Source organism: Colias croceus, chromosome 26, assembly GCF_905220415.1.
Source record: "Colias croceus chromosome 26, ilColCroc2.1".
In the NCBI taxonomy this organism is placed as follows: Eukaryota; Metazoa; Arthropoda; class Insecta; order Lepidoptera; family Pieridae; genus Colias; species Colias croceus.
The window spans coordinates 6,193,609-6,209,062 of NC_059562.1; the positions used below are offsets into that span (position 1 = coordinate 6,193,609).

The 15,454-nt window shown below is 35.3% G+C and overlaps 1 protein-coding gene across 1 annotated transcript in view; it reads left to right on the forward strand.

The window, feature by feature from the left end:
• LOC123703436 (microtubule-associated serine/threonine-protein kinase 3) overlaps positions 1-15,454 on the forward strand; it is a 56,033-nt gene that overhangs the window by 22,318 nt on the left and 18,261 nt on the right. The window contains exons 3-15 of the mRNA XM_045651431.1: positions 301-375; positions 3,421-3,554; positions 4,452-4,463; positions 4,972-5,047; positions 8,417-8,514; positions 9,614-9,751; positions 10,389-10,514; positions 11,064-11,145; positions 11,435-11,539; positions 12,439-12,603; positions 13,287-13,408; positions 14,403-14,537; positions 14,893-14,998. Coding sequence (XP_045507387.1) covers positions 301-375; positions 3,421-3,554; positions 4,452-4,463; positions 4,972-5,047; positions 8,417-8,514; positions 9,614-9,751; positions 10,389-10,514; positions 11,064-11,145; positions 11,435-11,539; positions 12,439-12,603; positions 13,287-13,408; positions 14,403-14,537; positions 14,893-14,998 — 1,374 coding nt within the window. The remainder of the gene's footprint in view (positions 1-300; positions 376-3,420; positions 3,555-4,451; positions 4,464-4,971; positions 5,048-8,416; positions 8,515-9,613; positions 9,752-10,388; positions 10,515-11,063; positions 11,146-11,434; positions 11,540-12,438; positions 12,604-13,286; positions 13,409-14,402; positions 14,538-14,892; positions 14,999-15,454) is intronic.

Genomic DNA, 15,454 nt, shown 5'->3' on the forward strand with positions numbered 1-15,454 from the left:
TGAACAAATACGTAATTGTTCATATTTATAAATTCAAATTGATATATCACATGGATGATGGACCGTAGGTATTGTACATTTAAATAGATTGCTCATTGTTATGAAAAACTACAATTTCAATTATAATTATACATAGAAAAATAAATCTGTGACGAAATAATACCACCAATGTCTATTCACTATTGGGGTTCCTTCCCATCCCAGTGATGACTTTTGTACGATAGACTACTAAGCATAATATTAACGTAATTTTTTACTTATTTAAATAACAATAACATTAAACAATAATCTGATTTGCAGAAAGAGCCATGCGCGGTATCGCGTCGTCCGTCGCGTCTGCCGCCACCGCCGCCTCACCATCGACTGTCTCTTGTGGTGAGTGACATTGTTCTATATTCGACTTTTTTAGTGTAGAGGAGGGTAGTTGGAAATATTCGATACTCCGTGGCGTGAGTAACACATAAATATTGGCGTTTCTGTCGATTTATTAAGAAGTGTTGTGGTATAAGTAACAAGGAGGTTTTTTTTATTGAGTTAGTTGTTGAATATCACGAACAAAAATACGAAAACACATAATCAATAATATAATAGTACACCATACAATGTAGTGTATCAACATATGTATGTAGGTAATTAATTTGATGAGCGCAAAATAGATTAAAAGTAAAATTGAAATGATAGCGTAAAAATTGTTTAGTCATTTTCATTTTATTTAAATATCTACCAATGGTAGCATTGTTATTGTATAATGTATATGTATTGTCTAAAATGGAATTAATGAATTCCCTATGGTTTTTAATATACACAAGTCCAAAGGTGGACAAATCTTTGTTTATATCGCATTGTTGTGCCAAACACATATTAAATTAAAGCGTATCACAAAATGTGCACAATACATAAACAGATCACGTACATATGTTTTGGTACGAAAATATATGAAAATGTTTGTTAAAATGAAGTAATGCCTTACGTAAGGCGATATGTCGCGTATTGTTACAATTTGGTAACAATAAATCAGTGGTTATGTAAGTCCTGTCAACTGTCTACTTGTATTAAGCTCCTTTAACTGTAATATTTACTAGTCTTTTGTATGTTAAATAAATATTTTTATTTTACTTTTTGAAGTGAAACTTCTTTAGGCGCGTTGAAAGTAAATTTTAAGGTCGCATCATGGGCATCACGGTATTCGTCACGTCATGGAGTAAGGCGATGATTTTGGTATCTTTTAATCGTGCCGAAGAAGTTTCACTTCTGACACGTCTGCTCGGCACACATGCTTTTTTTTCGTTTGTAACTGGGTTGGGATGCGTCGTGGCCTTCGTACCAAATTGTTACAAATCATCATGTTTGCTTGTTTCCATACTTAGTTAGCGAAGGAATGACATGAATGTGCAAGAGAACACAATAAATAGTCTTCTGTGTAATAAATAAATATAAAGTTATTTTTGTAAGCGCTTTGTAAGGTTCTTGTCTATGTCTATTTTCAACTCGCCCTCATGTCATACCAATTAAAGAGATTTGTCAACTCGGCCTTGTCCAAGTCACGACCAGCTATAAATTTTAACGATCATCAAGCTCAGCTTGAGGCGTAGGAAAGTCTATAATCTCGGTAGATATGCATAGATTATCTTATAATCTTGAAATATTTACAATAAGAGGTCGTGAAGAGCCGATCCATATTTTTTTGCAGATAGTTTTTAGTATACGTTTGTCCCTTTCTTTCTTACGTCTAATAATTTGAACGTGAAAGAGATCGAAAGATAGGATTGCTCGTGAATTCTGAATTTAGTCCTCTATGAATAAGTAAAGATAACGATTTACGAATAATATATCAACAATGTTTATGATACCTTTAGTAGTCTTAAGTCGAGAAGGGAATATTTACTTCAATGTTTTGTGTATACGTTTGTGTTTAGAATTTTTATTTCACTTTGGGCTTTATTTCACAATACCAAATGATTTTCCTCGTATTGCGCTAGATTAAAAGGTTTCAGCTAACAACCTGTCCGTGGCGTGCAATAAAAACTTTTTCTATACAATTAATAACGGAAAAAACTCCATTGAAAAGTGTTATATAGGGTATAAAAACTATTCAGTTCTAAGTATGAGATCGGTGGGCGTCTGTCTGTGAGTCAAAGAATGATGTCAAGAACCGAACCAAGGAGAATGTAGCAAAAAACTTATTATCTCGATGTTTATGTAAATAGGGACGGTGTAATGAGGGTAGCCGTAATGTCTACGTTTTTGAATTATTTTTTTTACTCGTTGCTCGTTTTGATGTGGTGGTTGGAATGTGAGTGTGTGTGTGTTTTATTTATTTATTTAGGTAGTTGTGATATGTTTTAATGATATTGTTTTTAGGTTAGGTTGATAGAATTGGTTTGAGACGAGGTCCTATGAAGATTTTGTTGACATACATTGTGCGTTGTCTGAAAAAATGAATACATAATATTCATATTTAAGCCTTTTTAATACGCGTTTGGTAAAAATACTAGGTAAATAGTCAACGAAAGTTTTTGCACTGTTGAGGCGTATTGCGAAGTTCGTAATCTTTATTTACTTTCTTGCAAATAGACAGCTAGATTAATACAAGGTTAGAACTGGAATGTATATAAGAAAGTCAGCCAGTTGGTAGGTAGTGGTTGGCGGGATGCAGGGAAACTTACTGAGCCAGTAACTGGTCTCGTGTTATGTAAATAGCGTAAAAGTTGATATCGTAGTTTCTATATGATGTGCTTTCTTCTAGGTAATAAGTATTTGGTTTTAAGGTATACCTAGTAGGATTTGATCATGTTTAGAATCGTTAGAAAGTTTATCCTATACAAGACAACTAATCTTTTTTTTAAATGTTAACGTAAAATATAATATGGTCTTCATATTTTATTTTACGCCTAGTTAGTAAAATATGAAGAAACAAATGAATTTGGTCAGTGAATTTTTAGTTTAAATGACGTATTTGACTCTTGCCCTGTAACCTTGCAACCCCATAATCAAAACACGTGGAATATTATTGGAAAAATCCAAGTTGTAACATACATATTTCCCTTTGGATCTAAAATAATTTTCGTGGAATTTTATTCTATTGTTTATTTCGATTGTTTTTAGCTGCGCAGTTTGAAATGGATACAGGGCAACTTCACGGTCTAGTAGTTAATATATAACATTACCAAAAAATCGAAGCGAAAATTGTAAAATCTAGCTTTTCAGTTGTTGTTAAGTTGTTTTGAAAACTTAATAATGACTGAGCTGAGTCTTTCAACACAGATTGACAGATTTTTTTTATGAGTATCTATATTCTGAGTCGTAAGAGGTATAAACAAAATAATATAGGTCAGCTAGTTTTTGAAAACTTAAATAGTTTCTATAGTGTTGTGTGGCCTCAAATATTTTGATAATAATTATTTCTTTTATATATCCCAGGTCGGTTCAGGCAGATGCAGTTCCCCCGGCACGGGGCCCCTCTCGCCGGCCGAGGGGCCCCGGTGGCACGCACACCACGCGCACCCGCTGCACCACGCGCTGCTGTCGTCTAGCGTCAAACGGGGGAAGGATCTGTGAGTTTTAGTTTTTTGTAATTCTTATTATACAGGTCGGTTCAGACAGTTGCAGTTCCCCCGGTACGGGGCCCTTCTCGCCGGTCGTGAGGCCCTGTGGCATTCATACCGTATAATAACTTTTTACTATCGGTATTAATTGGTGTGATATTCCAGTCTGTTATCATGTACTACAAGAAGTAAGAAGTGCAAATCATGCATTTTAAATACGTAGTGACCAATGAGGATATTCACATAATATTATGTATACAAATCGTAGAGAAAGTATTTGCTGAATTGGACAGGCAGTTTGAGATTGCATCCTATTATAAATGTCAAAGTTTGTATGATTGTGTATCATACTGAAAATACGTAATCTATTTGAATGAAATTTTGTGTATAGAAAATTTGAGCTGGTATAAAAATTGCACTTCAAATAAAAGTCTGAACTTAGTGCTCTTACGCACTAGCGGTTAACCGCGGGGGCGGCTAACCGCGCGGTTAGCCGCTTTCCCATTTTAATATGCAACCGCTTATGATTGTACGCACTAATCATAAAAGCGGTTGCATATTAAAATGGGAAAGCGGCTAACCGCGCGGTTAGCCGCCCCCGCGGTTAACCGCTAGTGCGTAAGAGCACTAAGTTCAGACTTTTATTTGAAGTGCAATTTTTATACCAGCTCAAATTTTCTATACACAAAATTTCATTCAAATAGATAGGCGTACTTACATACGATGTATTTTAAATATTTCGAAGAGCATCCATGTCCAGCTTCTTTTGCAATCGGCCAGAATTCCTTCAGTTTTATTTCCATCTAATGGTTTCCTACGATAAATGTAGTGATGTAGGAATGCGCGCGCGCAGCCAACTCGCCGGACTAATCGAATGCTTTACGTTCACATGTCTGTCTACTTTAGGAGTAAGGATATGTGAGTATCTCGAGAATTTTGTACGTAATGCATTTTTTTGGTTTGACTTCAAAGAGGATTGTCGGATAATTTATGCTTATAGCTTTCTTGGGAGTTGACAAGTTCTAGGATTAGTTTTGTATGTGACGACTGTAAAGGGGTGAAATGTTATCTGGTTTACTTCAAAATAAACAGATTTTTGGTTTATGTGATGGATTGCATTGATGGAAAATTGTTTTAAATTAGTATGATGAAAAATATTTCATAACATTCATTCTTTGGAATTTGTTTTGCTTTCGTTTCTAGAACCATCTATGTGGAATATGTTTTTACTTTTTTCATAGTAAGAAAACATGATTTTTTTTTCAATTTCAAAAAAATATGCACTGAGTACTTGAATAGAATAGTAGAGTAATAGTTAATAGTGTGAATACAGTCTCAGCATTTACTGCGATTGCATGACAATCACAGTGCTGATTTTCAGTAATCTGTCAAATTTTTATCAATTATTTGAATGTTATATTTACAGAGACGGCAGGAGATGGTCAGTCGCTTCATTACCATCGTCCGGGTACGGGACGACTCCGGGGAGCTCCAGTTTGTCGGTTGGTTTTTATTTATTTATATAATATAATATACAGAATAAAATAATGGATGTATAATCGAAGTTATTGGATGTTTAGTTTGAATTGAATTCAAATTTTTAAATATAAGGCGTTATAATTTTAAATAAGGCGTCGCCCTGGAATGACGAAAGACGCGGGTTCAAATCCCGCCTCGTGATCGATATTTAATTTGGAAATCGGTGCAATCGTTTGATGTAGGTATGTGTAAATAGGTAACTGATAATAGCGGATAATAACATCATACGGATGATGATTCAAGTATCAATAGATTTTCTATTGTGTCTGTGATTCCGGGGCCTGAGTTATGTAATTACTACATATTATACATACAAAGATTTGTATTTGTTCAATATTAATTTCAGCAAATTACGATACTTCTACAAGAAATATGTAAAGAGATATGATATTTTTATGGGCCGATATTTACAAAAAGATTATCCGTTCTGTCACTATAGGTACCATTTTATCAAACATTGCATTTAGCATGAAACCAAATTCTACGTAAAATGATGAATGGATATGTCATAACAGATAAAATATACAAGAAATATCCTTATCTGTAGTGCATATTGTGAGCAAACAATTATTATAGATATTACGTATGAAGTCATATTTTATTAATACATGATTGGTAACATGTGTGATTTTTTTGTTGGCTCATACTATTATTGTTTAATGTTAATTTTATTTAATGGGTATTATTCTTTACGTTACTTTTGCATTTCTAACGGTGCATTTATATTAAACGAGCGATGTCGTGGCTAACGTGGCGATATGTCAAATTGTTTTAGTGTAAACAGGCGTAGAGCATTCTTTCGTTGTTCTTAGTGCGTTCGAAAAGGTTCTATGCAATGTTCTAATACTGAACAACATTGATTACGAGTTTTCGTTTACACTAAAAGAATACGGAAGAATGATCTTGCTCTAGCCCTAGTTCTATGTTCGTTTGATGTAAATGCACCGTAAGAAGTTGAATAAAAACAAGTACATATTTATAAAATATCAAACATTTTATTTAATAGTAAGAGACTTTTATATTAATAAATTACAATTTGCTATTCTAATTTTAACCTTACGTATAGAGTCATAAGAGAAAAATTTATTTGTGACACAGATAGTATGTACATTGTGTACACACTTTCAAAGAAATTTATGAATAAGATAAAGTATGGTTTATGACTCAGTATTCACACTTAATGTAGCCATGAAAATGTTTAGATATTGCATTTTATGAATAATATTTTTTGTTTAAGTGCCAAAAGGCGGGATTATCGTATAATTGATGATGTCCGTTAAATTTGATAACAGTAGGTATGACAAATCCTATGACTCCAATAATATGTTCTGAAAAATTTCTGTAGATAAAATTAAATTTCTTGATAAATATCAGATGTATTGATTTTTTTTTATTTTACGCAATATAAAGTAACTTATATTTTTCAATTTAAATAATACTAGCGGTCCGCTCCGGCTTCGCCCGTGGTACATATTTCGCAATAAAAGGTAGCCTATGTCCTTTCTCGGGTATCAAAATATCTCCATACCGAATTTCTTGCAAATTGGTTCAGTAGTTTAGGCGTGATTGAGTAACAGACAGACAGACAGAGTTACTTTCGCATTTATAATATTACCATAGAGTATTATAAAATATAAACAGGAAATTAAAATATTTTATTCATTTTTTTCCTTTACTTGTACAAGGAATGATTGAATTTTTTCCACTGATAAGATCGAACCTTTGACCGACTATATAATGAATGAAAGCTTTATTGTACACACCAAAATAATGAAAGTAAAATATACATAAATTGCACTATAGGCGACCTTATGGCTACAGAGCCATCTCTTCCAGGTAACCCAACCAATGAAAAGTAGTATATAATTAAAGTTCTATCCACTGAGCCACAAAGATCTTATTTAAAATCAATTTTAAATTAACTTTATTAGTTTCATGCAAATTCTCTGCAGAGATAAACTATGTTATGACGATTCAAGTGTTTCTAGAAGATATCTCATTAAATAAATACATACTTACTGGAATTTGAAAAATTTGTCGCTACGATATATTAGGAGTCTAAGATGTATGATAATATATTAATAAATTAATACTTAAGGATGCTATAGCTAAAAATAGCAATCACAAAACACTTATTTACTAGAAGAGTTCAGTGTTGCGTGTCACAATAATTGGGCCCGGAAGCTCTCACAATATGAATGTAATGAAGTGTAAATGTTTTTATGTATTTCAAAAATGTAATGCTATATGTTATCTAATTTATTTTTATGGTTTATGATATATGTTGTCTGGGTGGCCAGTTTATTACAAAATGATTGATGGCGATAAGCACAGGTTATAAGAGTTTTAAATGGTACTGTTAACTTCATTTATATTAGATCTAAATGAAATATAACAGTAGTGTATCTAATATAAAATTCCTGATTTCACTTCACCTTCTATAAATATAATGTTTTGTATCAGCAAAATAGATTTTTGAGTAAACCAATAAACGATTTATTTTCTTACTTATTCACTTTATTAAAAAGGTGTGACACGCAATTGTTCACGATATATCGTTGCCAGACGGTCATAATATGTTGTGATAGGTTCAGAGATAACACGCAGGGTCCGATAAATGCAGTGCAAAGTGCTTTGTTTTCGCCGGGAATGCACTCTAGATAAAATGTACTGATAGCGAATATGTAGGTACATGATAGGCGCCCGTTTGTATTGATAAGGCTTCTGTTCTTTATGGAGATGAGATTGCGAGAGGATATAGATTAAATAATGTATTAATAAATGTTGTTGAATTAATTAATACTTGTTTTAATTTTATGTGTAAACATTTTTCGAGGATCTTGCTCGAAGGACCAAAAATGTAGTGTGTACAGCGCGGCGTACTATCATTGTTTTGTTTCTAACTTATGGATCATTTGGAATCAAATAAACATCAAAGATAAAAAATGACTCCTTGGGAAGCGCTGGTTAAAAACTGGAGGTATAAAAGTTGCAATAACTTTATTTAATTATTTAACGCGTTATACGCTACGAAGCGAATGACGCAAACGATGCCTTCAATTTTACTTTAGTTATAGTTATTATCCGTTATTATTATAGTACTAGCTGTTCCCCGCGGTTTCACCCGCATTGCTCCGCTCCTGTTGGTCTTAGCGGGATGATATATAGCCTATAGCCTTCCTCGATAAATGGGCTATCTAACACCGAAATAATTTTTCTAATCGGACCAGTTGTTCCCAAGATTAGCGCGTTCAAACAAACAAACTCTTCAGCTTTATAATATTAGTATAGATATACTCGATAAGATTTATTGTATTTGTTGCTTGTTCCAGTCGCAATGTTCGTCGCAAGAGCGTCTGCTAGCGGTGCAGGCGGCGTGCGAGCCGCCGCGTCACTGTCCACACTGCCATCAACATCAGAATTCGCTCAAGTAAGTATTTTTATATCTCTTGCTTTATATATTTTGTTAGACAGTCAGACACTTGATGTTGTGTAGAATTTAAGCTTTCTCACACCCCTAAGTAAAGAAGCAAATTTTAATCATTCTTTTTGAAGATGTTACTGGTGGTCTGTATAATATATAGTTGATGTTTAAGTAATCTTTTTGTGTTTTTTTTATCCAATTTTCCTATTACATATTGTCCTTTATTTTACTGATCTGTTTGTATGTTTTATGCTCTGGCTCACAGGGCAGCGGCATAAGCTGAGTGTGTGTGGTTGTTTTTTTATCTGCTCACTTGACTATTATCCATTTGACTAATTTCCACTTGACTATTACCCACTTGACTATTACCTACTTGACTATTACCCACTTGACTATTACCCACTTGACTTATACCCACTTGACTATTACCAACTTGAATATTACCAACTTGAATATTACCAACTTGAATATTACCCACTTGACTATTACCCACTTGACTTATACCCACTTGCCTATTACCCACTTGACTATTACCCACTTGACTATTATCAGGTCGTCGTTATATTGACATGTTTGTATGTCTGTCCGTGCAGCAGCTCGCAGGACAGCGGCATGTACTGGGCGTGTGTGGTTGTCTTTTTGTCTGATCTCTTGACTATTACCCACTTGACTATTATCTAGTTATCGTTATACTGAAGTGTTCGTATGTGTGTCCGTGCAGCAGCTCGCAGGGCAGCGGCATGTACTGGGCGTGTGTGGTTGTCTTTTTGTCTGATCTCTTGACTATTACCCACTTGACTATTATCTAGTTATCGTTATACTGAAGTGTTCGTATGTGTGTCCGTGCAGCAGCTCGCAGGGCAGCGGCATGTACTGGGCGTGTGTGGTTGTCTTTTTGTCTGATCTCTTGACTATTACCCACTTGACTATTATCTAGTTATCGTTATACTGAAGTGTTCGTATGTGTGTCCGTGCAGCAGCTCGCAGGGCAGCGGCATGTACTGGGCGTGTGTGGTTGTCTTTTTGTCTGCTCTCTTGACTATTACCCACTTGACTATTATCTAGTTATCGTTATACTGAAGTGTTTGCATGTGTGTCCGTGCAGCAGCTCGCAGGGCAGCGGCATGAACTGGGCGTCGCTGTCGGACAGCGGCGGCAGCGGGCCGGCGCCGCGCCCCGCCTCGCCGCCGCACTCGCCCTCGCCCAGGGGCATACCGCGACGCGTTAGGAGCAGGAGCTTGAGGTGATCTTTAAACATTTTATATGTATTACTAGCTTGTCTAAAACCTAATAAATTATACACTAAAACCCTCCTCTATCTATTCAAAAAAACCGCATCAAAATCCGTTGCGTAGTTTAAAAGATTGTATGCTTATACAAATGGATAGAGGGACATAGAAAGCAACTTTGTTTTATACTATGTAGTGAAGCATTTTTATGAACTCAAATTTAATAAAAAAGGTCGAGTTCCGTCGTTACAATATTGTAATCATTGAAATAATGTTTCATATTGGTTGAGATAATAATTAGTTGTTTTATGGGGTTGCTTATGTGTGTTTTAACATGTCTTTGATGTGGGTTAGTGGAATGGGGAGATTTTTAAACTAAGTATAGTTTCACACTTTTTTTACGGATTTTGATTTTGAAATATAAGCAAAAGGCAAAATTTTGAATTTTAATGTGATTTTAGATATATTTTTCTTAACCTTTACAATAAAAAAATCTCTTATTGTAATAGAGTGTTAAAACATTCGAAATACCTAATATTTTTTTTCTTTATATAAATAGGATCAACGTTTGCAACAAGCAAGTGCTATTACGTCTTTTTTTACAAAAGTAATTCCACCTGATTCTAACATATTAACCTAAATAATGTACAGTTCGCCGTCCCGTTCCCCGGGCGGCGGCAGCGCGGGCTCGGACGGTTCCCGCGAGGACGCAGTCACGGCTATGTCGGCGCTCTTCGCAGCCAGGTTCCCGGCCGCACAACGCGCTATGAACGATAAGTGAGTACCCACTCAGTAACTTAGTTGGTACTAACTCACACACCTAAGTGCTGATTTACACAGGGTCAGTAGACAAGTCTTTAGACTTTAACTGTTTACTTAGACTTCAAGCCTCTGTACTGACTTCAAATCTGTTTACACAGGGTTTATTTTCGGGTCAGCACTGATTTGCCTCGAATTTGTAGTCAGTTACTGACCCTGTGTAAATCAGCACTAACTCATAATAACTGGATTCCTTACACAAGAAATCAAACTAACTCATTGGTACTCAATAACACTAACTCATTGATACTCGATAACACTCACTCATTGATACTCGTTAACACTAACTCGTCCACTAATTCAAACTTAATCACATCTTACTAAACTGGCTTAGTTACACCGATCAACTTATTCAAACTAATTCTAACAATTACATATACATACTGCCTTACTTACACTCAATAAGTAACTAACACGTTTAATTACTGACCTAAATATAGGAATATAAATTAATAGCTAAAATTGTTGATTACTCATTATAATAAAATTATATTTTACACTTAACAGGTTGCATGGCCTCATAGATGAGTTGACCGAGCTTGATAAAAAACCGGACCGGCCGCCCATCGAGAGATTCGTGCAACGACAGGTAATTACTTCTGGACAAGATTTTTATATAAGAATATTATAAAGCTGAAGAGTTTATTCGTTTGTTTGAACGCGCTAATCTCGGGAACTACTGGTCCGATTTGAAAAATTCTTTCGGTGTTAGATAGCCCATTTATCCAGGAAGGTTATAGGCTATATATCATCACGCTACGACCAACAGGAGTGGAGCCACGGGGGTGAAACCGCGCGGAGCAACTAGTTGTAAGTAAATTTATTAATTATTTATTATTATTCTAATAATAACTTTCTGTATATGAATTATTTCACAGGTTCTAGAAATGGCGCGCGACTGTCTCCACAAGTCGGAGTCGAAGCAAGTGACGAGCAGTTACTTCTACGACATGGCGGACAGCTTGGATCGGTTGCTGGCTGAGGTAATGTGATTTTGTTGTTTTAGGGCTGATTTTTCAATCCTTGGTTAAAATATATTCGTCGAATAACGTATTAAACTACCATTTCAAAAATGCATTCTAATTGTCCGTATTTGACAGTTTACAGGTGACATTTTAATATGTTCGTGTTCTTTAATGGTCGGATAAGTTTTAACTATAGCACAGAATACATAATAGTAGCTAAACGCTACAGAACGGACACTCTCCGCCTCCCGCCAAAATTAAACACTTACCTCACCCCGCACGATCAGACATAAAATGGTCCATATTTTTCTACAGGGACGATACGCAACGAAGATTGACAACATTAATCAAATTGACTTAAAGTAATTTTATTATTTTGGATTTGTGATTATCGTTTTTCGTAGAAAATGGTTAGATATTGTGCTGTTTACGGATGTATTTCATCAGAAAAACGCGAATTTTTTTTACGCTAGTCAAAAATGTGCCAACCATAAAGCGTTAACACACACATTTGCAGTCTCTACAGTGTGACTGTCAAAACGATAATTTTGTATGGAGTGTCCGGGGTGTGACTATAGATTGAATAATTGGCCTTTAGTCTAGTCTAAAGTATGATAAATAAAATTAAGCTACAGGAAATTATCTTTTTAATCATCACCACCGTATTTTGATAGTCATTTTATCATTAGGGGTGTTTAACAATAATTGAAGTTTTATTACACAATGCTACTACTTTTCCTTACTTATTGTTTATTAATTTTTAATTTTTATAGGCATGATTAAATCGTCAAGTTTAGTTTTTGCCTAACGAAAATATCTATACATTTTAATAATTTCCAAATTTTTGATATAATTCGAATAATTTTGAAAGCAAATCCTCATGAAAAATATAATAATTATAATTTTGAACTTCACAGACGCGCGAAAAATCTCCCGAAGCGGGGGGTCGAGTAGCACCCCTAGTGACACGACTAACACTTGCGATGGCGCGACCGGCTCGACTACTGGAGTGTCTCGAGTTCGATCCCGAGCGGTTTTACCGGTTGTTGGAGGCTGCTGAAGGACATGCTAGGTGTACACAGGTGATAATAATCCACATCTCAGTGAAAAAAGTCAAAAAAAGGAGAGGGGGATTGAAACATAACACAAAATACCATTTAGTTCCTGACCTATTTTTTTTAGATAATTTTTCATTGCTCATGATTTGATCCTCGTAGCTAATGATTTACACTTCCAGATGCAACTATTTATTTCACTTCAATAATTTCGTAAATAAGACGTGTGGTTGCGGCGCGCACGTAACATAGCGGCCAGTTGACACGGACACATGTGCGATATGCTTGTAGTTGCACGCAATGCAATCGAATTTTACGAATCTGTATCTTTGTTCCTTGTCTTTATTGTTAACTGGCGGTCCGTCCCGACTTCGCCCGTGGTACATATTTCGCAAAAAAGGTAGCCTATGTTCTTTCTCAGGGTCTAAAGATTGTCTGTGCCAAATTTCATCAAAATCTGTCCAGTAGTTTATGAGCCATTACAATCAAACAAACAAACAAAGTTTTCCTCTTTATAATATTAGTGTAGATTGTTCGTACACATACGTATACGTTGTGTCGTGGAGATAATTATGATCCCTTGGTGAATATAGAGGGGATAATTTGTCATTCGCTTCTTTTACGAAACTGCACTGCCCGCTAACGCTTCTGATGTTCTATTTAATTCTCCTACAAGTCCGTTTAATTAATTTAGCAATTATATTCCATAGGGCATTTCAACGGACATCCCGCAGTATATAATCCACAAGCTGGGCCTGTCGAAGGACCCGCTGGCGGAGCTGGCCGTGCCCCCGCCCCCGCCGCAGCCCCCGCAGCCCTGCGAGCCCTCCAAGTTTGTTATATTTATTTATCTTTCAATTACTCAGCCCCCGGAATAGAAAATCTATTGTGTCGTGGCCCGATCGGGCCGCTCGGGGCTCAATGGGTTAAAATAAATATACTGTATCACAAAAAACGTTTAGTATATAAACCACGCCTACTATCAAAATATATAGGTAGCACAAAAACGGATCGGCGGCCGTTGATATACACTTTCCAAAATAACAATAGTTAAACATTACCGAAATCAAACCCTAGGTACATACCTGATATCACGTTGCGTAGAACATTAGTACATATGTGGTGTGTCGTTCGGTCAAATAGTATAAACATATACTAAACAGTACCCCTAGTGTGAGTTTGATCGAGTACGAAACGTTACTATCGCGTTTGCGTCACAGCCGAATTAGTATGGGAAATCGAACAGCGCCCCTAGCGGACGTATGGGGAAGCTTTGATTCCCCATACAAATTTCGCTGTGACGTAGACGCGATGGTAACGTTTCGTACTCGATGAAAACTCACACTAGCCACACAGATAAAACTTGAACAAACTGCTAACTAGTCATTAATTGGGGGCCTAAAATAATAAGTATTTCAGGACAATTTTCACACACGGCACTATCTGATCCCATACTAAGATTTCGCTTGTGTTATGTAAACCAGATGGCTGATAAACATACATATATAATTTTAAATAAAAACTTATATAGATAATTAACACCCACTAAAGCTATATACCATATTGTGACGTAGCTGCTAATTTAAATCAATTTATAATTACTCTATTTCAGGATGGGAATTAAGAATTTCCAAGTAAATAGTGTTTTACAAATTATATTTGACAAATTGACGTTCCTACTTCCTAGCTTAATACAGAACAGTGTAATTATCCACTTCAAGATTTTAATTTATTTTTTCAGAAGTTATGTCTTTGACTAGATCTAATCTCACGTTTAAAAAGATAAAAATATATTCATATATGTATATTGTTTGTCTGTCCGTCAGGTTGCGTGGTCGAACCTCTCCACCAGGGTCCTCTGGTGGGACACCCTCGGAAAATGATTACCAGGTCATCAAACTGATCTCCAATGGAGCCTATGGAGCCGTTTATTTGGTGAAGCACAAACAGACGAGACAGAGGTATAGTTTATATTTTCTTTGTAAAGTTTTTTAGATATTTGAAATACATTTAAAAAAGTGCGTATGTGACACACGTGTCAGAAGTGAAACTTCTTTGGCAAGATTCAAAGATACCAAAATCGTGTCCTTACGACGTGACGGTATTGCCATGACGCGACCTTGAAATTTTACTCTCAAGTTTTACTTCTACTCTCAAAAAGTTTCACTTCAAAAATTGTTTTATGCTTAATGTGTTTAATTTAATACAGAAAATATTAAAAGTAATTGTTAAAAATCATTACAACATTTTTCAATCCTATCTACGTTACCTACTTTTGACAAAAATATCTTCAGGGTTAAAGGTTATGGTTTACAGATACGCAATGAAGAAAATAAGCAAAAACAACTTAATACTACGGAACCAAGTGGAGCAAGCGTTCGCTGAGAGGGACATATTGAGCTTTGCTGATAACCCTTTTGTGGTAAGAATTGTGTTCGATTAAACTCTTACAAAATATGTGTTTGACTGAAGATTCACTTTTCCTCGATTTCATTTGTGATCGAGTGATTGTGATTGCGACAAAAATATTAATTAAAAGAAAATATACGTTTCACAACATTGTATCATTTCAAAATAGCTAGTGTTAAAGTTTATGTTTAATTTTCTAATCAGAACTTAATTCAGTGCACTTTACAATACATATTCAAACTTGAACCGATTTATTGTATAGTCGTATACATCGGTAGTAGTATGGTTCCATCACTAGTTACGTCGTTAAGACAAATGTCAAACGGGCCTTTTATTTTGTAATAAGTATTTAAATATCATATCATTTCACTCACTTTAACATCACGATAGAATATTAATAAAGCGATAGATAAATGCGTTATCGTCCTTTAAAAAAAAACAGTTTCGTAACTTTGTATCCCCCTCCCCA